Genomic DNA, 27,568 nt, shown 5'->3' with positions numbered 1-27,568 from the left:
GATTTCGAGAGAGAGGGAGAGAAAGAGAAACATCGAACACACCCTGACCGGGACCGAACCGGCCACCTAGGCATGTGCCCTGATCTGAGTCGAACCCGCAACCTTTTGGTGCATGGGACGATGCTCAACCTACCGAGCCACCAGCCAGGGACCAACCTGTCCCTCTGGCCTCAGGGTCCCCGGCAGCTGGAGGTGGGGTGGGGGTGGCCGTGGGTGTGAAGGCTTAGGCTGCAGGCACCGGGTGGGTGGCAGCACGGGGGGCGTGCTCTGAGCCTGCCCAGCCCCCCGAGGGCCCCCAGCACAGCTGGCTTTGGAGAACTGTTCTGGGCGTTGCCCTCTGGACACGTTGGAATAAAATAGCTTTTCTCTTGGAGGAGCAAATCTCCGGAAATTTCCACTCTGCCTTCCGGCCTCGGCTGCCCCCTCGTGGCGATGCCCCTGCACTGCAGTGTCCCCTGGGCTTGGGGGTCAAATGGGAGTTTCCGTCCCAGGAAGGGACTCCCTGCCCAGCCACACGCCGACACCGAGAAACAAGGCCACGGCGCCGCCGCTGGAGGCTGCCACGTGATAGAATGATTTATTAGAACAAATTCCATGACAAATCATATAAAATAACCATTTTCTGAAAGACACCCACAGACCACCTGAGGACACACCCAGAGGAGCCTCCGCGAAGCCGGACAAATAAGTTACTGACCCCAGGTCGGGGCTGGAGGGGACACGCGTCTGTGAATAAAAAAGTGTACGGCGATCCGGGCGGGTGCGCGGGGAGGGCCTCGCGGCCGGGGATCCGTGGCCACCGCGTGTGTCCGGGCGGCTGCGGGCGAGGCGTGGGGCATGCGGGTGGGCGCCAGGCAGGGACCCCACTGCCACTCACACACGTAAACATCGGGGGGGGGGGCACAGGCCACGCCCGGCGCCCAGTGTAAACAGCCACGACCCCTGTGGCCTCCATCCAGCTGCAGTGCCCGCCCCCCCAGTTGGTCCCCCGGCAATCAACTCGCATGCAGACGCCAGGGGCTGCCCGGCGTACCCACACCACTCTGGTCGAGGGGGCACCCCGCCCCCCAAACAAGCTCTTTGGCTTAGAGGCTCCAGAAACACAGGCACCCAGGAGGGGCTGCCTGGCATGTTCCCACCAACAGAATCCTGAGAAAACGAACCTGCCCCGGGGCCGGTCCCTGCCCCTCGGACCGGGGCCTGTGTAGATGCCCCGTTAATGCCCGGCGTCCAGGACGGGGCGGCGTGTGGCCCCGGGAGCCCCTGGGAGCCCGGCTGCAGCCACTTTGGCCGGGCACTCGCCTCCACCTGGCCCAGAGGCCCGCGAACCAAGAGCAGGGGCCGGCACCACCGCTGGGCAGGCCCCGCACACGCAGACGTGGCCGGGCTGGTGGGGAGCAGGGGTGGGCGTGTGCGTGCACGCCCAGCGGCCTCCCTCAGAGGCCCGCACGCTTGGGTCTGCAGCTGTGTTGGCACCAAAGGCGGGAAGTGCTGGGGTCCCTGCCCGGCCGATGGGCCCTGGGCGGCTGGCGAGCACCTGCCTGGCCTGCACCCTCGCGTCCCGGGGCATCCAGCCCCTCCGGCTCCCTGTTTGGCACTGAATGACCCACGGATGCCCCTCCCCTGCCCGGCCCGGCCCGGCCAGCGCCCGGGGACACGCCAGGCAAGCACGCGCTCCAGCCCACGAGGCCGGCGGGCCCTCCAGGCGGGGAGGCTGCTGAAACGGAACAAACTACTTTCCTCCAAAACTAAAGACAAAAAGAACAAGGATGCAGAGGGCATGGACGACCGCACACCGGCCCTTGGCAGCGGCCGCAGCGGGAGCTGGGCCAGGAGGCCGGCGGGTGGGGCAGGTGCTGGCTGGGGGCGGAGTGGGCCTGGTGCGGCACCGCCCGTGGGGTTATGGCACGTGTGGGGGTCTTCACGGTGAGCCGGCCACAGCCGGGAGGGGCCGAGGCGGGGCAGGGTGAGGGGGGCAGGGACACGGGCACACGGGGCCGCGGCGGCCACTAGATCAGGAACCGCTCTGAGTCCGGGAGGAAGTCGGGGAGGAAGGCGGGGTCCGGGAGGCCGGGGGACCCGCAGGGGGCCCTCTGGGGGAAGCTCCTCAGGGTCAGGGCCGAGGGCGGCGAGGCCAGGCTCTGGGCGGCCGGCCGGCCCTTCCCGAGGGGGCCGGAGCCTGCGGAGCCCCTGTTCGCCGCGAGCAGGTCCAGGTTCCCGCTGGGGTCCACGATGGCATTGATGACTGCGGGGGGGGGGGGGGGGAGCGTCAGGGGAGGGTCCTGACCCCCCCACACCCACCCGGCGTCTCCGCCCAGGTCCTCGCCTCCACCCCAGCTGGGCCACACCCACCTTCCAGCTGCTTCTGCACGCGCCTCAGCTCCTTCAGGATGGAGCTGATCTCCTGGAAGAGGAGGGAGGAGGCTGATGGGCGGAGCCCAACCACCGAGGGTCCCAGCCTGGACCAGCGCCCACGCCTCTCTGCAGCCAGGACTGGAGGACGGGGGGTTGGGGCCCTGCCTGTGGGCTGGGGGATGGGGGTTGGGCCCTGCCTGTGGGCTGGGGATGGGGTTCAGGGGCCTGCCTGTGCCCGCACGGCCGCCCAGCTCACCTTGTTGGACGTCTTCAAGATGGGCACCTCGTTTTCGGCGTTGATCCGGGCCTCCAGGTCCTCCCACGCGCGCCCCGAGTTCTGGAAGAGGATCCTGCCCAGCCGGGGAGCGGGGGACAGACAGGATGGTGACCTGGGGCCTGAGCACCTGCCCCGACCCCCCTCCTGTGCCCCAGGGGAAACTGAGGCCCAGAGCAGGCCCTGGGCTGCTGGTACCAGCGTCTGTCTCTGCCTGGCCTGGGTCAGGGCGGGGGCGGGGGTGCCCCAGGCTCAGGGTCGGTGTCCGGGAGCAGTGGGTGTGTGCGTGTGCGTGTGCATGTGCGTGTGCACACGTGTGCCCTCGGAGGACATCAGCCCCACCGTGCACATGTGCCTGTGGGTCTGAGGGTGTCCAGCTGGCTCCCCCAGCCCCCGCTTCCCGGCAGGGCTTCCACCGCCAGCGGAGCATCGGGGACTCACTTCATCTTCTCGGCGAGTTGCTCCGTGTTCTCGCGGATGGTCTGGGACAGCTGGGACACGGGGTTCAGCATGAGGTTATCGAAGATCACCTGCGGGGACCAGGCATCAGCACAGCGCGCAGGGCCCCCCAAAATCCCTGCTCCTCCCCCCCACCCCGCCCTGAGGGACCCCCGGGAGCGCGGCCAGGTAGGGGAGGGGGTGCCTGCCTCCTCGCGGTTCCGAGGCCGCGTCTTGTTGGCCAGCGTGTCCTCACGGCGGTCGTTCATGTTCTGGTCCAAGTCCCGGGAGTGCAGGGAGCCGGGCGGCACCTTCTGGAAGTTGAGGCTGGCCTCGGGGATGCGCTGCACCAGCTGGGGGGCCGGGGGGCGGGTCAGCGGAGAGAGCGGCACCCCCGCTGCTACGACCCCAAGCCTGGGGCTCAGGGACCCCGGACGCCCCCACCCCTGACGGAGGCAGGTCCCAGGTGGCCTCCGTGAGGGCCCACGGCTCCCTCGGCCCTCGGCCTGGCCGGCTCACCTCCTCGCGGGCAGAGATGGTGGAGGCGGGGGTGCTGGGCATGTTGCCGAGGGAGGCGCTGCGGGTGGGTCCCGGGGGGCCCAGCGAGTCGCCGTCCCCCGCCACATCGTGGATCTCCCGGGCGAGGATGGCCACGTCCTTCACCAGCGTCTGGCTCAGTCTGCGGCAGCGGGAAAGGGCAGGTCTGTGGGGCCTTCCCAGCCTGCCCAGCGGGGGTGGGGGGGAGGGAGGGGTAGGCGGGGGGGGGGGGGGGGGGGGGAGGCAGGAGGACTCGATGCTCCCTCCCCGGGCCACACCCTCCCAAGGATGAGTGCCTCCCAGGGGCAGCCGCTCAGCGGGGCATGCAGCCTCCCAAACTTCGCCCAAACTTCGCCCAACCGACCACTGGCAAGGGCTCCCGCCGGGAGGCACAAGTCCCGGACATCGGGGGAGGAGGTGGGTGAGGGGGTGCTGGGCTGGGGCAGGGCCGGGGCAGGGAGTTTGGGCAGAGACACCCACAGGCTCCCAGGCAGGCAGCACCCCCCCTCCTCCTCCTACTGCTCCGGTGACGGGCTAAACAGCAGGGCTGCCACAGAACACGGAGGCCACACAAGCCCTGCTCCACAGGGAGGGAAACTGAGGCAGGAGAGGGGGCGGGGTCTCAAATGAGGGTCAGAATGGGGCAGAGAAAAAGGCAGGAAAACACACAGAAGCCAGGGACCTCCCCACCGCGTAGGGCGGCCCAGGGAGCTGGGCCCCCGCACCCGCCGGCCCACCTCCCTCTCCACAGTGACACTGGCCCCGAGGCTCCCAGGCCACCCAGCCAGGACCCCTCCTGCCCTCCACAGGCCCTGCAGGGCCCGATCACTGCTGAGAGAACGACCGCTCCCCCCACCCCCACCCTGCACCCCCGGCCTGGAGGTGGGCCTTCTGCTAAAGGACTGCACACGGGGCACATCTTTAACACAAACCTCCGCGGAGGCCCCTCCTGCCAGAGGTCCCCACCTCCCAGGAGCATCTGCATCCGCCCACCCATCTCTCTATCTGACATCCATCCCTCACCCACCCACCCACCCATCCACCCACCCATCCACTCATCCATCCATCCACCCACCCACCCATCCACCCACCCATCCATCCACTCATCCATCCTCCCATCCACCCACCCATCCATCCACCCATCCACTCACCCATCCACCCACCCATCCATCCACTCATCCATCCTCCCATCCACTCATCCATCCTCCCATCCACTCATCCATCCTCCCATCCACTCATCCATCCACCCACCCATCCATCCACTCATCCACCCACCCATCCATCCACCCACCCATCCATCCATCCACCCACCCATCCATCCACCCACCCATCCATCCACCCATCCACTCATCCATCCACCCACTCATCCATCCACCCACCCATCCATCCTCCCATCCACCCACCCATCCATCCACCCACCCATCCATCCATCCACCCACCCATCCATCCACCCACCCATCCATCCACCCACCCATCCATCCATCCATCCACCCACCCATCCATCCACTCATCCATCCTCCCATCCACCCACCCATCCTCCCATCCACTCATCCATCCTCCCATCCACCCACCCATCCATCCACCCATCCACTCATCCATCCACCCACTCATCCATCCACCCACCCATCCATCCTGCCATCCACTCATCCATCCACCCACCCACCCATCCACTCATCCACCCACCCACCCATCCATCCACTCATCCATCCTCCCATCCACTCATCCATCCTCCCATCCACTCATCCATCCTCCCATCCACTCATCCATCCACCCACCCATCCATCCACTCATCCACCCACCCATCCATCCACCCACCCATCCATCCATCCATCCACCCACCCATCCATCCACCCACCCATCCATCCATCCACCCACCCATCCATCCACCCACCCATCCATCCACCCACCCATCCATCCATCCATCCACCCACCCATCCATCCACTCATCCATCCTCCCATCCACCCACCCATCCTCCCATCCACTCATCCATCCACCTACCCATCCATCCACCCACCCATCCATCCTCCCATCCACTCATCCATCCACCCACCCATCCATCCACCCACCCATCCACCCACCCATCCATCCACTCATCCATCCACTCATCCATCCTCCCATCCACTCATCCATCCTTCATCCACCCATCCATCCATCCACCTGACCATCTATTCCTCATCCTTATCCATCCTTCCATCCAATCACCCAATCATCACCCATCCATCCATCCAATTACCCACCCACCCATCTATCCACTCATCCATCCTTCATCCACCCATCTACTCACCTGATCATCTATCGCCCACTCTTATCCATCCTCCCATCCAATCACTCATCCATCCAACTACCCATCCATCCATCCACCCAATTACCTACCCATCCATCCTCCATCCACCCATCCATCCACCCATCCATCCTCCATCCACCCTTCCATCCATCCACCTGACCACCCATCCCTCCTCCCTCCTCCCTCTTCCCATCCATCCAAAGAGCATTTGTGAAGCCCATTTGGGAAGAAAGCCCAGCCCCAGCCCTGCCCTTGGGGTGCTCTTGGCCCCCAGGGGAGGCCCCCGGCCCAGGGCGCCCACCTGGCGATCTCCGCGATCTCCGCCGTCTGCACGATGAACCCGTAGGGGTCGGGCTCCTCCTCGTCGTCGGTGTCCCGGAGGCCGGGGGCCCGGGGCCGGGCCCGGACGGAGCCGGCCCGAGGGGTCTGCGTGGCTGTTGAGGCACGGGAGCGCGTGTGTTTGGGGGAGCCGTGGCGGGAGCCGTACTCCTCCTCCGAGGTGGACGTGCAGTCGGAGCCCTGCTGCCGGCGACGCGCGCCTGGGCGAGTGAATTGGTTCCAGAAGCAAGAACAGAACGGGGCAGCGCTCAGCTCCCGCGGGAGCCCCAGGCCCCCCCAGCAGGCCTGGTGCTGCACCCCGCACCCTGCAGCTGGCACCCCGCACCCTGGCACTCAGCCAAAGTGCCGGCAGCAGCTAAGCGCCCGGGTCTGCGAGGCCACCACCAGCCTAGGCACATGCAGGGCTGGGCAGCCTGGCGTCTCCACGGGCCAGGCTGTGCGTCAGGTGGGAGCTGTCCTGGTGGCAGGGAAATGGTGCCCGCACACCAGGTGGGTGAACCTCCCCAGGAGGTTGGCCCAGCCCTGGGTGGCTGAGCACGGCCTGGCCTGTGGGCAGAGCCTGACCTCACCCCTTGAGACCTCCCTGCACCAGCCTGACCCTTCCCCTGACCCTGTGCAGCCCTGCTCTGAGCTCCAGGGGGGCCACGACGTGCACAATAAATAAAAGGGGGCGCGGGCAGCATTCGCAGGAAGCCACCCCTTCCTCCCATGCACCCACAGCTCAGCACCGCTTGGAACTAGCTCTCAGGCTGAGCCAGCATAGGGAGGGGGAGGGGTGTCTGGGTGGGGGAGGGGTGTCCAGATAGGGTAGGGGGTGTCCGGGTGGGGGAGGGGTGTCCGGGTGGGGGAGGGGTGTCCAGATAGGGTAGGGGGTGTCCGGGTGGGGGAGGGGTGTCCAGATAGGGTAGGGGGTGTCCAGGTGGCAGCAGCAGCAGCGTCTACACCTTAAACCAATTCACTCGGAGCTACGGGTCAGCCCCCCGTGGGTAAGCCAGCTGGGTAGGCATGAATGTCCAGCCCCCCTGGGCAGGAGGCCAGCTCCGGTGGCCACAGCGGCCCAGCCCCTCCTTGCTGCACACGTGGCTGCAGGTGACTCGGGTAGGGTGGGGAGAGGGACACAGCCGTCCCTTGACCACAGGGCCCAGGCTCACAGGGCACCCGGGGGCTCCGCACCCCCACAGCAGCGGGCAGTGTACCCTCCCCTGGCCCCCGCCCACACAGACGGCCCAGCCTGCACAAGGGCCTCACACGCCATCGGGGTCCCAGCTGAGGTCCCAGCTCCCGGGAACAGGGGGACACACCCAGGTCCCACCCAGAAGACGGAGGGGCCCCTCCATCCGGGACACCTGGACATGGCCGGGGTCTCCCGCCCTCACACCAGGCCAGCGGGACACCTGGGGGCTGGGCACCTGCCCACGAGTCCTCAGTGACACGCCCGCCCACAGAACAGGGCTCCGTGGGGCCCGGCTGCCCCAGGAAGCTGCCCCCCTCCGCTCGCCTGCCCGCCCGCCCCCAGGGCACTCACTGGGTGAGGAGTAGCGGGCACTGCCCGGGCGGGCCCTGCTGAAGGGCTGGCGGGCGGCCGGGGCGGCGTTGGCGGCCTTCCGGGCGGCGGTCTGGGCCTCGGCCCGGGTGGGCTTGCGGCCCGCGCAGGACAGCTCTGCGCTGCGGCCCGAGAAGCCGGCGCGGGTGGGCGCCGCCTCGGACTCGCTGGGCCCCGTGAAGGAGCCCGCCCGCTTGCGGGGCATGGCCAGGATGTCCAGGCGCGAGAGCTTCTTGGCCTGCTCGGCGGCCGGGCGCCCCGCCGGCTCCTGGCTGGCCAGGGGCCCCCGCTCGCCGTCCGCGGCCTCCGTGTCCGAGGCGTCCCCCAGCCGGGCCCGCCTCAGCCGGGAGGCGCGTGTGGGCCGCGGGGTGGACAGGCTGTTGGAGCGCGTCAGCGCCTGCTGCACCTTCTGGGCGCTGGCCGACACACGGCTCTGCTCCTCCCGGGCGGCCGGCGACGGCGGCGGGGCGGTGGGTTTCCGGCGAGACCCTGGCCGCCCTGCCCTGGTGATCGAGGGCGTCTCGTGGTCGGAGGTGGCCGTGTCCGAGCCGTCCCGGGCCAGGCCGGAGCCTCGCTCCTCGTCGGGCCAGTCCAGGGACCCCTGACCCCGCCGCGCGGCCAGGCGCCGCCCGGGCTCCCCGCGGCCCGTGTCCGTCGGGCCCACCAGGCGACGAGGCTTCTCCGAGAGCCACTCCCGGGCGCTGCTCGGGGGGACGCCCCCCAGGTCCTGCGCTGCCGGGGGGGACGGCGGCTTCTCCCTCTGCAGCCCCAGCAGCTGGGGGCTCGTGGGGCTGGGCCCGTTCTTGCCACTGAGCAGGCTGACCGTGCTGGCCGTGTCCACGTCGGAGTCCCCGGACAGGGAGTCCTCAGGCGGCCCCGGGACGCTGCCCGCCTCGCCCTCGCCCTCGCCCTCGGCCGCAGACTTGGAGAGCAGCCGGGCCTCCAGGGCGGCCAGCGCCGTCTCAGTCTCTTTCAGGATCAGCTGCGTGTCCTGGGAGTGGATGTCCATGCGTGAGGCCCGGACTGCGGCCAGGTCCTGCAGGAGGGGGTGGCTGGAGATGTTGGGGAGCTGGCCGGGTGCCGGGGGACCCCTGGCAGGCTCCTTGGTGAAGCTCTCCTGCCGGATGAAGGCTGTGGCCTCCCTGCCCGGGGCGGGGCCCTCGGGCTCGGGCGACCGGCCCGTCTGCAGCCTGAGGGCCATCCTGCCGCTGGCACTGACGGACACACCGTCCCTCGTGGGGGTGCTGGGCTGGGCCGCCCGCCCCGAGCCCTCGGTCTCCCCAGGAGCCCCAGCTGTTTTCCGGGGAAGGGCCGCCTCCCCGTTCTGGTCCCCGATGAAGAAAGTGCTGGGGGTCGGCTCCCCGGAGGTCCTAGGGGAGCACCGGCCCCTCATCCACACCAGCCCCTCCTGGGGGCTCCTGCGTCTCTCCTCCTGGGGGCCCCCGCCTGGCTCGGGGCCCCGCCCCCCGTCCGACCCGCTAGCATCACTGAGGCTGTCGGGCTCCACGTCCTCCTGGCCCAGCAGGCAGCCGGCCGGCTCGCTGCCCGGCTCCGGGGGCCCAGGCCCGCTCTTCCTGGCGGCCTCAGGGCCGGCCGGGCTGCCCGCCCTGTCGCTGGGGAGCTGGGGGAGCAGCCGCCGCTGGCGCACGGGCACGGCCCCCTCGAGCTCCCCGGCTCTGCGCCCCGGGCCGTCCTCTGCGAAGACAACGGCAACGGTCAGAAGGGCCGCTGGCTGCAGGGCGGCACGAGCTCCCCCCTCCCCCCGCCCCTGCCCCCGCCCCCTGGAACAGCCCTGGAGCCACCTACCCGCCAGACCCGGGTCCGAGTAGCTGTCAGCCAGGCTGGCCCAGCGGGACGCCCACTTTGGACCTCCAGGGGAGCCTGGCACTGGGGGGTCCTGCAGGGAGAAGGCAGGGGTGTGTCTACAGGAAGTGGGAGCCCCATGGAGATGGGCCGGGGCACGAGGGGTGCCCGAGGCAGCCATCCCAACACCTGGCTCACAACACCATCACCACGTCCGCCACGAGTCCCCCCGCACCAACAGCCAGACGCCCGCTGCCTCCCCTGGGCTGTGGGACTCCCAACATGCCACCTGCACCTGGGCCCAGCACAGCGGTTGAGACCAGCAGCCACGGCTCAGCCCAGCCCAGCCCGCGGGCGGCGCACACCCAGGTGCCCAACTGGACTCAGGGCCTCAGCGGCCGCCGAGCCCTCCACCCCTGGCCCAGCCACCTGCCAGGGGGGCCCGCTCCTCGGGAACGTGTGTGACCCAGCCTCGTCTGGGGCCTGGAGTCCAGCTCCGGGCAGAAGCAGAGCCTGAGTGAGCGCATGCAGGACCCGATGGCCCCGCGTGGACCCTCCGCTGCCTGCTCTGGCCTGCGTACCTGGAGCTCCGCCTGGGGGGCCACGCCCACTGGCCGGGAGGTGAGCTCCTGCAGCAGGGACACCCGCGGGGCCATCCCGTCGCCGCCTTCCTCTCCGTCCCCGCGGATGACTGGGCGGAAGATGGCCGAGGACGCCCTGGAGAGGTCAGGGGTCTCCAGTACCCCGAACACCTGTAGGAGGGACAGTGGTCAGGGCACCCGGACCGCCCTACCCCCTCAGGCACGCCCCCCAGCACACCCCGCCCCCTCCACTCAGGCACGCCCCGCCCACCTCTTCCCAGGCATGCCCCGCCCGCTTCGCCCAGGCACGCCCCGCCCGGGGAGCAGGGGCCCTGATTGGCCGCCGGAGGCTGGGACCCGAGCACGCCCCCCACCTCCGCTCAGGCACGCCCCGCCCCCTCCGCCCAGACACGCCCCGCCCCCTCCGCCTAGGCACGCCCCCCCAGTACACCCCACCCCCTCCGCCCAGGCACGCCCCGCCCCCTCCGCCCAGGCACGCCCCGCCCGGGGAGCAGGGGCCTTGATTGGCCGGCCGGATGCTGGGACCAGAGCCGGCACGTCACCTGGTCGATCATCTTGCGGGCCTCCTCCACCTCCTGGTCCTGCGCCTCCGTCTCGATGGTGTAGGTGCCCGCGTCGCTGAGGCTGTCGTCCTCCTCCTGCCTGCGCGCCTTGGTGAGCTGGGGGTCAGTGGGGGGCGGCGGGGGCGAGGGGGCCACGGGACTGGCCCCGCGGGGCGTCAGCGGGGTGGGCAGTGCCGCGGGCGCCTTCTCGGGGCCGGGGCCGGGCCGGGCGGCCGGAGAGCCCTCCCGCAGACACTGCGCCATGAAGTCCTGGGCCAGGCGGGAGCGGCGCCCCACGGAGCCGAAGGGGCGGGCGGAGGCCCGGGCGGCTGTCGGGGGGCCGCTCAGCCGCTCCTCCGTCTTCTCGCGCTTGAGCGAGCTGGCCCGCTGCGGCCCGGAGCCGCTGCCCGCTCCCCGGGGCGGGGCCGGGGCCGGGGCGCCCGCGCGGTCCCTGTCGGCCGGCCCCGGGCCTCGGCGCTTGTCGGGCTTGGGGTCCCCGGGCGGGGCGTGCGTGAAGGACTGGGAGCGCTTCTTGCGGGGCGTGTCTTCGTCGAAAAACTCGATGACGAAGGCCTGCTGGTTGTGGAGCAGCTCCTGGGGGTCCCGCTTGATCTGCCTCTGCAGCCGCGCCTGCTCGCCGTTCTCCGCGGGGACCCCGGCCGCCGCCGCCTTAGCCACCGGGTCCTCCGAGTCGCTCTGCGTGCCGTCCTCGTGTTTGTGGCCTGGGGGCGGGGACCCCAACTCATGAGGCCCAGGGGGGCCCACACACCCAACCACAGCGCCCTCCACACGGAACCCAGCGCACGGGACCAAGGCGAGCACCAGGGACTCGCTGGTCACCCCTGAAGGGCGTGCAGGAGGCAGCGGAGCCATGATTCTACCTCATCACGGAGGCCTCTCTCTCTCTCTCTCTCTCTCTCTCTCTCTCCCTCTCGGAAATCAATAAGAATAGATCTTAAAAAATAAAAAGAGAGATTGACACTGATCAAGCTGAGTGGGCCCTGCCCTGGGAGGGGCCTGGGCCGCCCGGCGGGCACTCACCCTTCAGAGTGCGGGTGTGGATGGGCAGGTCGCTCTTGGCGCTGTGGCGGTCGTCGCCGGGGCCCGCCTGGCGCAGCAGGCTGGGGTCATTCTGCACCAGCCAGTCGGCCACCTTGGTCTCCGCGGAGACCACCTCGCCGGGCGCGGCCTTGCCCGGCGGCCGCCGCTGGCGCAGGGAGAACTTGGTGACATGGTCCTTGATCTTCACCTTGCCCGGGTTGCAGTCGTCAAACTCGATGGTGAAGGAGGCGTGGCTCTGCACCACGGGCACCCCGCCCGGCTCCACGTCCTTGGTGGGCGCCTCGTGCGCGGGCACCTCGGGGGGCCTGGGCGGCGGCGGCGAGGCCTCCTTCGTGGGGATCTCGAAGTAGCTGGGCTCCCGGCGGAAGGAGTAGCCCTGGGGCTCCGGGGGGGCCCGGAGGCCGGGCAGCGTCCCAGCCAGGTCCCCGTCCTGCTGAGCCAGCTCCTTGGGCCGCTCTGGGGGGTCAGGGGGGACACCTCCTCAGGTGGGACCGAGGGCGGCACCCTCACCCACCAGCTCCCCTGGACTGGCAGCTCCGTCCCCTCAGAGTGGGCGGCTCCAGGCCAGGCCGCCCTCGGGAGTCCGGGGCTCGCATGGGCCCTGTCCGGCCGGGACCTACCTGGGTACGGCCCCTCCGGTGGCCTGTCCTCGGGTGGGGCGCCCGCATCGTCCTCCCCCCACCAGGAGGGCTGTCCGTACAGGGGTGTGCGGTAGGCCGCTGCTTCTGCAGGGGGAGCGGGGACTCCGGGTCACTGTGGCCCCAACCAGACAGGCAGACCCCAAGCTGGGGAGACTGGGGTGGGAGGGGAGCCTGGCATGGCTCCCAGCGCAGGCCTGCAGCCGCCCGGACCCAGCCAGCTGCCCACAGCTCCGAGTCTTTCCACGCTGAGGGTGACAGCTCATTGCCATGAGCCCACGGCCATGCACCTCCCCAGCCCAGCGGGGCCTGAGCGCCAGGTGGGTGCTGAGGGGCAGGCTGGCCTCAGGGGGCCACCGTCCTCAGCACCCATCCTGGGCGGGCAAGCCCTTTACCCTGCCCTGGCCTCTGCCTCCAGAGACGGCCCGACGGGGAGCCCACATCCAGAGCCTGCCTCTGGCCAAGGCTCCGCAAGGGGGACCCTGGAGGCTGCGTGCCACCAGTCTGACTCGACCGCATGGGGTGCGGGGTGCACGGGTCTGTGTCTGCAGGACGCAGGAACGCCGCACACACGGTGAGTGTGTCTGTAGAGCTGGAGGGCTGGGGCGTGCACAGGTGAGTGCGTGTAAATGGGTGTGGAATGTGGGCACACTGGGTGGGTGTGTCTGCAGGGGGCAGGGGAGCACAGGTGGGTGTGTCTGCAGGGGGAGGGGAGCACAGGTGGGTGTGTCTGCAGGGGGAGGGGAGCACAGGTGGGTGTGTCTGCAGGGGGAGGGGAGCACAGGTGGGTGTGTCTATAGGGGGCAGGGAGCACAGGTGGGTGTGTCTGCAGGGGGCAGGGAGCACAGATGGGTGTGTCTGCAGGGGGCAGGGAGCACAGGTGGGTGTGTCTATAGGGGGCAGGGAGCACAGGTGGGTGTGTCTATAGGGGGCAGGGAGCACAGGTGGGTGTGTCTGCAGGGGGCAGGGGAGCACAGATGGGTGTGTCTGCAGGGGGAGGGGAGCACAGGTGGGTGTGTCTGCAGGGGGCAGGGGAGCACAGGTGGGTGTGTCTATAGGGGGCAGGGAGCACAGGTGGGTGTGTCTGCAGGGGGCAGGGGAGCACAGGTGGGTGTGTCTGCAGGGGGAGGGGAGCACAGGTGGGTGTGTCTGCAGGGGGCAGGGAGCACAGGTGGGTGTGTCTGCAGGGGGCAGGGGAGCACAGGTGGGTGTGTCTATAGGGGGCAGGGGGCACAGGTGGGTGTGTCTGCAGGGGGCAGGGGAGCACAGGTGGGTGTGTCTGCAGGGGGAGGGGAGCACAGGTGGGTGTGTCTGCAGGGGGAGGGGAGCACAGGTGGGTGTGTCTATAGGGGGCAGGGAGCACAGGTGGGTGTGTCTGCAGGGGGCAGGGGAGCACAGGTGGGTGTGTCTGCAGGGGGAGGGGAGCACAGGTGGGTGTGTCTGCAGGGGGCAGGGGAGCACAGGTGGGTGTGTTTGCAGGGGGCAGGGGAGCACAGGTGGGTGTGTCTGCAGGGGGCAGGGGGCACAGGTGGGTGTGTCTGCAGGGGGAGGGGAGCACAGGTGGGTGTGTCTATAGGGGGCAGTGGGCAGGGGGCAGGGTTGGGTGTGTCTGCAGGGCGTGTACATGGGCACCTGAGCTCATATGTGAGCAGGTTGTGCCATGGCTGCTGGGGGTGGGAGTCCAGGAGGCTGAGGTGGAGTGAGGAGTTTTGGGGCGAGAGGACTGCTCCCCGTGAGGTGAATCAAGGGGAGCTTGTGGGGAGCCGCGTGGAGGGCAGGCCTGTGTGCGCTCCCGGCCCCGCTGCAAAGCCGTCCGTCGTACCTGTTCCGGGCCTCCGGTCCCGCTCCGGCCTGGGGTTCGAGGACTCACAGTAAGGCGTGTGCTCCAGCAGGGCCTCGCCCCTCTTGGGCGCGGGCCCCTTGACGCTCACCTGCAGCTGGCTGGTGTACTTCTCGTGCTGCGGGAGGAGGGAGTGAGGGGCGGCCTGAGCCCCGCCTGCTCCATGCCCAGGCGGGGGGGGGGGGACCCTCAGAACCACAAAGCTTCCGGGGGGAACAGCTTGCTTAGGTGGAGGAGGGGGTGGGCAGCCATACCAGAGGGAAGACTGCCAACCCAGCCCCACCAGAGCGGGGCGGGCAGGCCCCAGACCTCGGGGTCAGCCACTCGGGCTGGCGGGGGCGGGGAGCAGTGGCCTGTCCGAGCAGATAGTGAGAGCATATGTATGCATGCACGTGTCTGGGTGTGTGTATGCGTGTGCATGCATGTGTGTCTGCCCACGTGCCTATGTGAATGGGTGCTCACTCACATACACACGCCTGCTCGTGTACATGTGTGTGCACGAGTATGCCTGAAAATGTACGCACATTTTAGTGTCTTTGCATGTGTGCACATGTGTGGGTGTCTGTGCATGTGTGTGCTTGTGTATGTCTGCACCTGTACATACGTGTGTGCATGTGTGGGTATAGGTGTCTGTGCATGCCAGGGCCACCTGGCTGAGCTGTGCAGTCATGAGCTGGGCGCACACTGGCTGTCCCCCCATGGGCCCTGTGACCTGGGGCTGCCCATCCAGGGTCCGTGCAGAGCCCAGGCCCATTCGGAAAGGGAGCTGAGACCCAGGACCCTCAAGCCGGCTGCCAGCCTCAAACCCCCTCCTGCCTGCTGCTGGCCACCCACGGCGGCCGATCAGGGTCCTGCCAGGGCACAGCTGCTGGGCAGGGCCTCCAGGGCCCAGCTACACCCCCAGCCACGCCCCCCGTGGTGGCCGCCGCAGCCTGGCGGGGAATGACTGTCTCCCCACCGGCCGGACTGGGTGACCCTGCAGAGCAGGCCGAGCCGGCTGCAAACCACAGCCAGGCCAGGGCTGTGGGGAGGCTGGGGTGCTGGCCAGGGAGGGTGGGCGGTGGGGAGCGGAGGGCTGGGGAGACGCAGGAACACGCGGCCCCGTGGCGGGGGCGGGGGCGGGGGTGGGGGTGGGGTCCCGGCCGAGCGCTGGCACTGACCCTGAGCGCCTCCTCGGGGACGCGGTGCTGCACGCGCTCCAGCACGTACATGTTGGCATGTGGCAGGGAGTTAAGGAGAACGGGGAGGGGACAGCAGCTCAGCCCGGAGATAAGAGGCCGCTCCCCAGCAGGCGGATGCAGGGAGGAGGGCCTGGCACCAGGTTGCCCCTCCCCGCGAGTGTGGCCACCGACCAGCACCCCCCCCTCCACGTGTACACGGGCATGAGTCCACACCGTGGCACAGCCTGCACCCTGTGCTGCCCCCACTGCAGGGGGTGGAGGGCAGGGGCCACTCCAGGTCCCACACATACATGCCCGAGGGCTCGGGGCACACTGTGCACCCCACTCACCCCAGGGCATGGCAGGCCGGAGCCCCCGAGGGCACCCCTCCAGCCACCCCGGAGCACCAAGTCCCGGGGTGGCAGGGCCTCGGCCAGCAGCCAGGGTCACACCCCGGCCGGTGAGCCAACCCGAATGCGGCTGCAACAGCACCGCTCCTGTGGTGTGCACCGGCCCCAGCTGCCCGGGCGGAAGCACCGCCCCACTCACCGTATTCTGGGCACAGAACGCCGGGCCTGCAGCCTCCGGGCCACACGGGCCCCGGGTGAGCCCAGGCCAGCGGGCGGCGGCAGGGGCTGGTGTGGGGTTCATCCCTGCCCCCTCTCAGCCCAGCTGTGTCCGCCGAGGCCCCCCCCTGCTCCCAGGAGAGGAGGGCGAGGGTGGCCGTGGGCCGGGGGCCAGGAGGGGGAGCGCGGAAAGGATATCGTAGCCGAAGCGGATGACGTCGTTGAGCTTCAGCGTGATGTACTTCTGGTCCGGGATGCGCACCTCGTTCACGAACGTCTGCGGGGGACGGGCCGGCTGAGGGGGGCCGGGCCGGCCGAGGGGGAGCCCCTTCCCTCCGGCTCTGGGCAGGCACTGCCCTCTGGCACACGGGCACCAGCCACGAGACCACAGGCAGGACAGATGCCGCCGCAGGTGGGGGGTCCAAGTGCCAGGCCTCGCCCGCTGCCCAGGGACGCGATGCAGCCCCTCCAGCTGCAAACCCCTGGCCGTCTCTCTCTGGGAAACAGACTCTCGTCCACAGACTCGTGCTGGCCCCGGGCCCCAGCCAGACCCCACGGTGCCCTCAGGAGCAGCGAGGCACACGCGAGGGTGGCCCCATGGCGGGGCTGGTCAGGCCGTGCAAGCCGTCTGACTCCGCTCCCCACACCGGAGCCTGCTGAGGGGGCCGCCGCCCACCTGGGCTGAGGTTCTGGAGGGGCCAGGCGGGTGCACCCCAGCAGAGAGGTGTGGTCGGAGCGGGTGGGGCCCCAGAGAGGGACAGAGCTGCGGTGAGGCCAGCAGAGGGAGGGGCCATGGAGTGGGGTGGGGGCCATGAAGGGGGCGGGGCCAGTGCAGAGGGGGGCCATGGTGGGGGCGGGGCCAACACTCACCCCATTCAAGCTGCCCAGGTCCTTCACCCAGTGCTCATCCCGGTCCTGGTCGTAGTTGATGACGGCGTGCTGCTTGTCCACACTGCGGGACTGGGGGACACGGGCGACTTCCAGGTGACCTTCCCTGCTCGGCCAGTCCCAGGAGGCAGAGGCACCCGCAGGGGCCCCCATCGTCCCCACCACGCCCCCAACGCCAGCCTCACATCAGAGCCCACGAGGTCCCACCCACACCTCGCACCTGGAGGGTGTGTGCCCGGCCAGCCATCCCAGCCCCCAGATCAGGCCAGAGATTTGCAAGATGCCCGGCCGGTTCCTCCCACCCTCTGGTGCCACCCTGGCCCCTCCCTTCGTGGCCAGCCCTCCACGGCATGATAGACCAGTGCCCTCCCGTCCCCGTCCCCGTGGCTGCTCCCGGCTCTGCCTGGGAGGCTGGGAACCCTCTGGTGGTTGGGACGTGATGTTCCCTCCCACGGGCGGGCGCAGGAGGCCAGCAGGTCCGGCCGAAGCCAGAGGGAGGACTGGGGGGAGGGGAGAGGCCTCCCCCACTCCCGGCCCACCCAGCTGGCCCCACGGGGCTCACCACCTCTCCGAGTGACGGACACGTGTACCAGGACGCAGGTGCCACCTCTCGGACCCTGCGGGCTGTGCATTCAGGCACAGGACTCGCACACGCTGGGCACCCGCCCCCGCGCACACGTGCACACGGGTACTTCCGCCCGACATTGCCCATGCTTCCCCGACCACCAGCCGCCAGGACCCCCCAGGACAGCAGCCAGCTCCCTCCGTCAGCTGGAGGCCCAGCCCTGCTACCCCGCCCCCGACACACACACACCTCCAGGGCTTGGGGACCAGGCAGGGACGGGTCGGGCCACCGTCCACCAGCTTAGGCACTGGCACGGCCGCCTCACCAGCGAGAGGCCGGGGTCTCAGCACGAGCTGCCCACCCGGCCCAGACCCAGGCCCCACGGCTGGAGGCGCTGGCGCGTGAGGAGCCGCATATCCAGGCCCAGCCCCAGGAGACGCCAGCACAACCGCCGGCCCTGGGCGCTGTCCAGCCCTGGGGGCAGCACGTGACCCTGGGGCCTGCCAGGCAGTGCCCCCCAAGACTCCAGGCCCGCCTCCACAGCACACACGGAGCGAGGGGCCGTGCACTTGCTCCCCGCTGCCTGGGAAGGTGGCCCCGGACCCGAGTCCCTGCGTCACACACCTCCAGGCCTCAGCTCTCACAGGCGTGGGCCCAGACTCTCCTCGCCTGGGCTGCGGGCCACTATCCGGAGCCCAGATTTCTCATACCCCTACCTGCCCAGCCCTCGGCACCACCCTGAAATGTCCTACAGTCTGGGGAGCCCCCGGGTGAGGCCTCCTTCCTCACCAGAGGCCGAGCCCAGGGCAGGGGAGGTGGGGGTGGGGGTGGAGGTGAGGGTCAGGGTAGGGGTGGGGGTGGGGGTCAGGGTGAGCGTGGGGGTGGCCTGGGCTCCAGCCCTGCCCGCAGCCAAGGTCACTGCAACCTGTTTGGATCCCAAGGCCCAGAGATAGTGGCTCGACCCACAGTGATGACACCACCGTGGGAGGCCTGGGGGCCTGGGGGTGCCGCAAGGAGGGAGAGAAGTGAGGGCAGGACCCACACAGCCTCCTGCAGCAGTGTAGGGGTGACAGAGGGCAGAGCACAGTCTGCAGGGCCACCAGGGCCACCCTGAGCCCCCTGCCTTCCCCGCCACCCCCCCCCCCCCCAGCCTGGGAGGGAGGAACAGGGTGTCCCTGCCCCAGGTGCCCCCCCAGGGAGCCCCCAGAAAGGATCCTGCTGGCACTCCGGGAGCAGCCTGCCTCCTCCCAAAGCAGCGGGGCCCTGGCAAGGAGGGTCTGACCTTGAGACCCACTGCCCTCCCCCAGGCCTCACCTCTGCCCTGTCCTGAACGCCTCAGTGAAGCTGGCACAGGGCCAGCCAGCTCCCGGCCACCGGCCACCGGCCCCACCTCCTCACGGCTCCTCGCTCTGCCCCACGCAGACCTGCTGGGAGCTCACCTCCCCCAGAAGCCGGCCGGTGACCCTGCCCGCGGCCTTGAGCCGGGGCCTCCCGGCCTGGCGCCCAAGGCCACTGCGCTGCCCACTCGGGGCCTGCCCCCCGGCCGCAGGGCACTGAGGAGCTTCCCTGGGAACCCACAAAAACCAGCACCTCTCAGGCCCGGGCACTGCCCCTCTGGGCAGCCCCAGGTCAGGACCACGGCTCCTTAGAGCCCAGCCTGGCGGCTCACCTCCCCCTGTGCCCCCCGCGCCCCCATCACAGCCCAGGGCTCGGGAACAGGCCAGCTGCCCACTGGGCCAGAGGGACCTGCCGTCTCAAGGAAGCAAACGCTGAGGCCGGGCCGGGCCCTGCCTGCTCGTGGCCGGCATCGCCCGCTTGGGGCCTCGCCGAGAAGGGGCACCGAGGGGGCACTGGTCTTGGGCTGCGCAGGCTCTGGGCCAGGACTCAAGGGGAGGGGCTGGCCCAGGCCCCGCCACCCCAGGCGACCAGGGGCGCAGCAGCGAGAGCACCCCGTCCCTCTCGCTTGGGGGCCCCCTGAACACTTTCCTCCCTCCCCAAGCGGAAGGCCCCCAATCCTGGCCACCCCCAGGCAGCGCCAGCGACCCAGCCAGCCCCGATCGGCCTCACCTCCCTGGCCGCCCCCTGGCTGCCCCCTGGCCTCCCAGCCGCACGCCCCTCACACCTGCACCAGCGCCCACCGTCCTCCTCCGCACCCCTCCCCTGTCCACCCGGCTCCGCCCCTGAGGCCACCTCTGTCCTGTCCTCCCAGCCCCCACCCGGCCCTGCCGGTCACTCTGCTGCTGAACCTTCCCAGGAGGAAGGTCGGGCCTGCCCCTGAGCCACAGGCCCCGAGGCCTCGCCAACCCCGCACCACCCCAGCCAGCCGCCCCCGGCCTCTGCGGGCTCTGGAGGTCCCATGCCCCCCACTGAGCCTGGGTGCCCTGCCCGGGACCATGACCGCCTGGCGCCCACCGTCCCTCTCCAGCAAGATGCCCTGCCACCTTCGGGCGCCTTGGACTTGGCACAGCCCACCCCCAATTGGCTCCCAAAGCCTGGGCTGCCCGTCCACTCCTGGCCAGGGCTTGTCACCAGGCACAGCTCCTGCCGAGCCCCGGACCTGGGGTCACACCAGGGTTCCTCAGAGCAGGGAGGGCCCCCCCAGCCGCCCCCCCCCGTCCTATCCCCACCCCCACCCTGGCCCAGGTGAGATGCCAAGCGAAGGGAGCAGCTACAACACAGACTCGTGAAACGGCTGACGCTCCAAACACAAAACACAGGGCGTCTGGGGAAAGGGGCCGTCCGTTCTGTAAAACGGAGCAAAGATGTGCTTCCAAAACTCAGGCCCGCCGCCTCCGCGGGGAAGCCCCGCCCGGGCCTCGCTGATGGGCAGCAGCCAAACCCAGGCCCGCCGCCTCCTGCCAGCTCACCCAGCACCGGCCTGCGGAGTGCGCGGGCGCCGGGCTGCCCACGGGCCAGTCTCCGGGGCAGGATGCCAGCAGACAAACCCCCGCTGCCACAGGTCCCCACGGGGGTGCAGGCATGTGCGACCACGTGTTCACACACATACACACGCATCCGTGTGTGCACAGGCGTGCGCGTGCCTGTGCACTCACGTGTGTGCATACACGTCCGTGTGCACATACACACCTGCACCAGACCGCTGGCGCCGGGCGGACCTGGGCTGTGTCTCCCCCGCTGCCCGGAGTCCAGGCCATGACCCTCCTGCCCAGACCCCAGACCGGGCACAAGCCTGCAGGCCAGCCCGGTCCCTGGCCCTGCCCCCGCTCTCCACTCGGCCTGCCCCTCGCTCTGAGCAGAGGCCCCTCCCCCACCACATCCCGTCCCATCCCTAGTGCCACCTTCTTAGGGCAGGTGCGGGAGAGGCTGGGGCCCAGCGCAGGCCTGGAGGGAGGGGTGCCCTCAGGAGGGTGGAAGTGGCAGACAGGGACCCCCGGGCATGGGTAAGGGTGCGGGAAGGGCAGGGTTTGCCCCTGAACGGCAGGCAGGACGTCCACGCTGGCGGGGGCCCTGGTGGAGGGACAGGATGGCGGGTTTCCACAGCCCCGGCCCGGGCCCCTGTGACTGCGGGAGGCTAGGACGGGGGGGGGGGGGGGGGGGGGGCGGCACTCCACACGCACAGCACGCCTGCAGACCCCCCGAGCCTCCGTTTCCCCACATGATGGACAGCCAGGGGCAGACACCCCGGCAGGCCCAGGCCAGGGCCTGGCCCAGCTTGAGGGCTGAGAAGGCCCTGCCGCTCCCACCCTGCTCAGGGCCCCCAATGACCAGCCAGAAACTAGGAGGGGACCCCAAACTCCTCCCGAGCAGGACCCCCCAGCCTTCTCAGCACGGGAGGACGCTGGCCTGGGGGCACCAGGCCCCTCACCCCACCACCCAGGAGGCGCGGAGAAAGGACATGCGGCCGGCTGGACCCTCCAGGGCCAGCCCCTCCCCTGCCCCATCCTGTTCCTGAAGAGTCAGGCAGTGAGCCCCAGAAGCCGAACTCGGGCTCCCACACCCGGGCCAGAGAGTCCTGACGGCCAGTCCCGGTGCCCGGCTGGCTGTGCCCCTGCCAGCTCTCCTGCCTGAGGCCGCCCTCTCCCAGGGCACCTCCAGGGGCACCAGCCGCGTGGACAGGCCTGAGGGTCGGAGCTGGCCCCGCGGCTCCCCCCGGACCTGGCCCACGCCGGCCCAGGAGCGGGACAGCCCACTTCCCAACACCGTCCCGGGGTGGCCGGCGCCTGAGTCTCACAGCAACGGAGCCCTGTGGTCACCCCACAGCCGGAGCGTGCGGCCTGCACACGCCCACCAGGCCCAGAGCCCGCCTGCGCCCAGGGCCCCCTGTGCAGCCCCCCCCCCCCCCCCGCCCTCTTGGCCGGAGGAGCCCGCTCACCTGCAGCATCAGCTCACACTCGTCGCGCCCCACGAAGATGAGCTCCCGCGGGAGCCGGTGGCGGGTGCCACTGCTGCTCACCAGGAACCAGGAGGTCACGCTCATCTTGGCGCCCGAGAGGCCCGTCCGGCCTGGGGGTGGAGGGGTGGTCAGAGCGGCTCCCTGCGGCCCAGGCCCGACCCGACCCCTAAGCCCAGCACAGACCCTGCGCCCCCAACCACAGCTCCTCCCAGAAACGCCGGCTCCCCCAGCCCAGGCTGCCTGCCCGTAAGCCCCAGGCCCCAGCACAGCCTCCCTCTCCTGTGGGTGCAGCAGGGTGAGTCTGGGCATCAGCGGCACGGCCTGCGTGTGGGCCCACAGATGTCCCCGTGACCTGACCAGGGGCCGCTCCCACCGTCAGGGTCCCCACCATGCCAGGCCCTCGGCACCCCCCTCCCAGGACACACATTCTCAGCCAGAGGCCCCGCTTCCCCCAGCGGGCACTCTGGGACCAGCCCTGGGCACGGGGGCTGGGGGGCAGCTGGAGGCAGGACCCTGACCCACCACTGCTCCCCTCACTGAGAGGAGACCCCACACCCCTCAGCAGCCACTGTGACCACCCTGCAGGCGCCCCCTGGCCAGGCCAGGCCAGCAGCCGTGGTTGGGGAATCAGGCAACCTCTCCAATGCCCGGGAGGGAAGGGGTGCCCGGGAGGGAAGGGGTGCCCAGGGGGGAAGGGGTGCCCAGGGAGGGAAGGGGTGCTCGGGAGGGAAGGGGTGCCCGGGGGGAAGGGGTGCCCAGGGGGGAAGGGGTGCCCGGGAGGGAAGGGGTGCCCGGGAGGGAAGTGGTGCCCAGGGGGGAAGGGGTGCCCAGAGGGGAAGGGGTGCCCGGGGGAAAGGGGTGCCCGGGAGGGAAGGGGTGCCCGGGGGGAAGGGGTGCCCGGGAGGGAAGGGGTGCCCGGGGGGAAGGGGTGCCCGGGAGGGAAGGGGTGCCCAGGGGGGAAGGGTGCTTTGGTGCCCAAGGTCCTGGGGCACCAGCGAAGGAGGGTCTGAGGGCTGATGTGGTCGGACAGCAGGGGGCTGCACGGTGGCTTGAGGGGCACAGTGGGGGCAACCTGAGCAATGACAAGGGCTGATGTCACCCGAGACCAGGCCCGGAGCAGCCCAGCCACGGGAAGACACTGCGCACGCTCGCCCCGAGCACGAGCAGAGCTGTCCCGGCACCAACACAGGGCACGGGCTCCGGGTGTGTGGACACACCTGCCACACCCATGTGCACGTGGCCTGGAGTACCACCCACAGGCCCACAAGTGTCCTGGCCACTCTCCTCTGCACACACTCACACATGCACACTTGCATGGCACATTCACACACTCACACATGCACACTTGCATGGCACATTCACACACACTCACACATGCACACTTGCATGGCACATTCACACACACTCACACATGCACACTTGCATGGCACATTCACACACACTCACACTTGCACGAAACATTCACACACAATCACACATGCACACTTGCATGGCACATTCACACACACTCACACATGCACACTTGCATGGCACATTCACTCACACACTCACATGATACACCTGTACCAGCACTGCACACTTGCATGATACACTCACATGACACACACATGCATACCCACAGTGCGCGTACTACACATACATGTTCACCACACACTGTATGTGTGCACACTGAACACACATGCACACTCACACTGAACACAGTGCGCACACACTGCACATGTGCACACTACACATACATGTGCACTACACACACACTCATACAAGCGTGCAAACTGGATCAAATGAATCCTGGGGCTGCTGGGAGGGGACACCTGAGCGACACAGGGGCAGGCGGAAGTGGGTACATGGTGTGGGGGGGGGGGGGGGCGGTTCCAGGCAGAGGGAACAGCCAGGGCAAGGCCCTGGGCCTCCAGCTCTGGAGTCGGGTGGCTGGTCCTGGAGCCGAAGGGGAGCCCCAAGGCCCAGCCTGAGTGCAGGGCCCGGCACAGGGGGTCCCACGTCCACAGCCTGACCCATGTGCAGAACAGGCGGAGACTCGCTAGGAGCTGAGTCAGTGACCGGGTAGCTGCTGGTGCCAGCACCGTGGAGGCCCCAGGCCCTGTCCCCGTCCCTGCAGGCCCCCACCATGGAGGTCCAGCCCCGTCCCCGTCCCTGCAGGCCCCCACCATGGAGGTCCAGCCCTGTCCCTGCAGGCCCCCACCATGGAGGTCCAGTCCTGTCCCTGCAGGCCCCCACCATGGAGGTCCAGCCCTGTCCCTGCAGGCCCCCACCATGGAGGTCCAGCCCTGTCCCTGCAGGCCCCCACCATGGAGGTCCAGCCCCGACCCCGACCCTGCAGGCCCCCACCATGGAGGTCCAGCCCCGACCCTGCAGGCCCCCACCATGGAGGTCCAGTCCTGTCCCCGTCCCTGCAGGCCCCCACCATGGAGGTCCAGCCCCGACCCCAACCCTGCAGGCCCCCACCATGGAGGTCCAGCCCTGTCCCCGTCCCTGCAGGCCCCCACCATGGAGGTCCAGCCCTGTCCCCGACCCTGCAGGCCCCCACCATGGAGGTCCAGTCCTGTCCCCGTCCCTGCAGGCCCCCACCATGGAGGTCCAGCCCCGTCCCCGTCCCTGCAGGCCCCCACCATGGAGGTCCAGCCCCGACCCCAACCCTGCAGGCCCCCACCATGGAGGTCCAGCCCTGTCCCCGTCCCTGCAGGCCCCCACCATGGAGGTCCAGCCCCGTCCCCGTCCCTGCAGGCCCCCACCATGGAGGTCCAGCCCTGTCCCCGTCCCTGCAGGCCTGCACCCAGAGGCCTCTGCTACCTCCCAGGCGGGCAGTGGACCAGGCCAACGCCAGGCCCCACCCAGCTGTGAAGGCCAAGGGACGGAGTGTCCCTACCCTCATGCTGCTGGGCAGGCAGATCTGAGGATGTGGACACTCCGCCCCAGGAGAAGGCAGCTCCATCGGTCAGAGCCCTGTCGCCCTGGGCCCCCAGCACCTCCCCAGGGCCCACGGGGGCTGCCACTGGAGACCAAGGGGCGGCCACCACCCAGGCCCCTTCAGTCCTGGAGGCCTCCACAGCCCCGACCTCCTCAGAAACCCCTTCAGGCCGTGGGGGTGCCCCCAGCCCATCATTGCTTTCCAGCCCTCAGCCCCTACCCCTGGGGGTCCCACACCTGCCACCACCTGCCCACAATGGGCAGCAGGCGGAGACCCCACCCAGCGGAGGTCACAGCCTGTGCCTGTGGCAAAGGGAGGCCCAACCCCCGGCCCAGCCACGCTGCCTGGGAGCCGGGTGCTGCCACCCAGCGCGTCCTAAAGGCCCCGGCCCCCGGGCCATGGATGCTCCCCAACAGCCTGCCCCGCTTCCAGGCTGGGCAGCCGCGTTGCTAGGAGGGAATAATAAACACCCCAAACGTGTCCCCTGGCCCCCCAGCCAGAAGAGCCACCACCAGGGGTGGGGGGCGGGAGGCGGAGGTACAGGCTCTGGGGCTGGGAAAGGCGAGGGACAGGGGCCGGGAGGGGCCGGGCGGGCGGCTGGAAGGAGCAGACGGACGGAGGCCGGGACGGAGGCCGGGACGGGCGTGGAGAGGAGGCAGGGACGGCAGAGAGACGGCGGCGGCGAAGGGAAATCAGGAGACGGAGGGGAGGAGGAGGAGGGCGCGGGGAGGGACGCGGGAGCCGAGAGACCAGCCGGGCGGCGGCGGCGGGAGCGCGGGCCGGAGGGGGAGGGAGGAGGGCGCCTGCTCCTGAATCAGCGCTCCCGGGCGGCCATGGCGAGCTGGTGCCGGGCCCGCGCCCCTTCCCAGGCCGCGGAGACGCGCCCGGCGGCCCCGCCCAGCTTGGCGCAGACCTGGGCCGTCTCCGCGGCGCAGGGACCGGCCCGGCCAGGTGCGCCCGCGGCCCCCACCCGCGCCTTTGTCCGGCTCGGCGGGGACTCCGATCGCTGCGCTGCCCCTGCCCCGGCCCCGGCCCTGCCCCAGCCCCGGCCCCGGCCCGGGCCGTACCCCTGCCCGCGTGGCCCCCGGGCGCACAGGTGCGGGCGGCACAGGCTGGGGCCGCCGCGGGCGCAGGCGGCGCGTCTTACCTGCGGCTCGGCCCCGGCCTCCCGTCCGGCCGGCGAGCGCGGTGCCCGGGGCCGCCACCTAGGACCTGCCCGGCGCGGCCCGCACGCGCGCGGAGCCCCGGCGCAGCCCGGGCTGAGCGGCGGCCTCGGCCTCCCGCGGCGGGTCCCTGACGTCTGCGGGCGCCCGCCCCGCCCCGCCCTCGCCCCAGGCCCCGCCCCGCGGCCAGACCACGCCCCTTAGGGGGTCCGTCCCGCCCTGGCCCCGCCCCCAGGCGTTCTGGTTGGGCCGGGCCGGGCTCCAGGTGAGCGCGTCCCCGGCCTCCGCGTCCCCCAGCCCTGCCCCCGCGCCCCCAGCCCGCAGACCCGCCTCTTCCCGTCTGCGCCCGGCCCGGTGCGGTGGGAACCCGGCGTCCGGCTGCCCGCGCCCTGGCCCCGGGCCTGGAGTTAACGCTTAACCGCGCCTAGGGAGCCGCGGCCCTGCCCTAACCTTCGGGCCGCCCGGTGCCGGGTGGAGGGCGGAGGGGAAGGCGTGTGCGCGAGGCCCGCCCGCCCGGACCTTCCTCCTGCGCCCCCGCCCCCGCGCCCCCCGCGTCCCCAGCTGGACGGGTTGCTGGGCCGTGGGGGACGCCACCGGCCGACCTTCCCACCAACCCCGGGTCCGACCTGCCGGGGGCCGGGGTGGGCTGGGCCGGAGGGCTCGCCGCGCCTGGGTGAGTTCTCCGGGCTCTGCCCCACTTGCCGCGGGAGCCGGGACGGGGGTCCCCCTGGGGCGTGGACGGCGTGAGAGGCGCCGGGCCCGGGGATCGCGCTGCGCCCGGGAGGCTGGGCGGGTGAAGCGCTGAGCGTTCACGGCCACGGCCGTGTCCACCCCGCCCTGCCCTCGGGCCAGCTGCCGCCCCTTCCCGGCCACGCTCCACTGTCCCCCGGCGCAGGCAGCGCCCAGCATTGCCCTCCGGCCAGGCCCTGCCCTGGGAGCACCTGAATGTGGAGCCCCACCTGCCGGGGGGGAGCGGGCCGCGGGCGGGGCGGGTGCCTGCGGGCTCCCGGGAAAGACGGGGGGGGGGGGGGGGGGGGGGCGGGGGGGCAGGGGAGGGACCTGTGCCAGGTGATCGAGGGGGTTGGACCCCATTCCAGGGACTGGGAAGGAGTTTGAGGCGCGAGGCCTGCAGGGAGGGGGTGGGGTGGGGAGCGCTGGTCTAGGGGCAGAGCGGCCAGGTGTCCAGCCAGAGGCCAGGAGGGGAAGGGGGTCGGCCTCTTTTTCCTCCTTTGCCCCCAGACCTCAGGGCACATCAGGGACCCCAAACCCCACCCTCCACTCCCACTGGCTTCCGGGTGAGTTTGGCCTCCAGCTCAGAAGTGGAGGTGGGGTGGGGGGGGTCCCCAGCTCTCCCTGCTGGGGGATTGCCTGGTCTCTCCGAGGCCCTGGGACAGCCCCCACCCAGGACTTTCAGCACCTGTTCCAGCCCCTCGTCCACACGTGGTAAATGGTCCTTCAAAAAATTTGTTTTCTTTCTTTGCAGCTTTCCCTGCCAGGACCCAGCCTTCCTCCAGGTGAGGGGGGGGGGGGGGCAGGGTGGCGCCCAGTGGCCACTGGACCCCTGCTGTCAGTGGGGACAGGTGAGAGCAGGTGTGCAGGGACCGAGCGTTCAGGGCTGGACCCAGAGGGATGGAGAGAGCTGAGGGCCTGGCCAGCGTTTGGTAGTTCAGCTCGGAGCCAGGGGAGCA

The 27,568-nt window shown here is 70.4% G+C and overlaps 1 protein-coding gene across 2 annotated transcripts; it reads right to left on the bottom strand.

The window, feature by feature from the left end:
- Positions 1–558: 558 nt before the first annotated feature.
- On the bottom strand, positions 559–25,999 carry CEP170B (centrosomal protein 170B). 2 transcript variants are annotated; one of them, XM_070411742.1, is made up of 19 exons: positions 25,865–25,999; positions 21,771–21,901; positions 16,855–16,944; positions 16,183–16,261; positions 15,419–15,477; positions 14,241–14,376; positions 12,401–12,505; positions 11,760–12,236; positions 10,719–11,440; positions 10,156–10,326; positions 9,578–9,668; positions 7,754–9,466; positions 6,191–6,428; positions 3,587–3,746; positions 3,277–3,420; positions 3,071–3,159; positions 2,612–2,705; positions 2,353–2,404; positions 559–2,245 (listed from the first exon to the last, which is right to left on the bottom strand). In XM_070411742.1, the coding sequence occupies exons 2-19, from the start codon at positions 21,873–21,875 to the stop codon at positions 2,010–2,012; spliced, it is 4,761 nt and encodes a 1,586-aa protein (XP_070267843.1). In that variant the 5' UTR covers positions 21,876–21,901; positions 25,865–25,999; the 3' UTR covers positions 559–2,009. The 2 variants fall into 2 exon arrangements, with proteins under 2 accessions (XP_070267843.1, XP_070267850.1); XM_070411749.1 differs by having other exon boundaries at positions 6,191–6,323.
- Positions 26,000–27,568: the final 1,569 nt, after the last annotated feature.

Source organism: Myotis yumanensis, unplaced genomic scaffold (assembly GCF_028538775.1).
Source record: "Myotis yumanensis isolate MYYU_CA2020_CCGP unplaced genomic scaffold, mMyoYum1.0.hap1 SCAF_1, whole genome shotgun sequence".
Taxonomy (NCBI): Eukaryota; Metazoa; Chordata; class Mammalia; order Chiroptera; family Vespertilionidae; genus Myotis; species Myotis yumanensis.
Note: the sequence above shows the minus strand (reverse complement) of the source record. Positions and strands in the feature narration are given on the sequence as shown.

Excerpts from the sequence above, each read along its gene's own strand:
- CEP170B (XM_070411742.1), bottom strand. The coding sequence starts at position 21,875 with ATGAGCGTGACCTCCTGGTTCCTGGTGAGCAGCAGTGGCACCCGCCAC. Across the intron at positions 9,669-10,155 it reads CCCCCCAGGCGGAGCTCCAG|GACCCCCCAGTGCCAGGCTC; the intron begins GTACGCAGGCCA and ends TTCTCCCTGCAG. Across the intron at positions 2,706-3,070 it reads CAACTCGCCGAGAAGATGAA|GATCCTCTTCCAGAACTCGG; the intron begins GTGAGTCCCCGA and ends CCGGCTGGGCAG.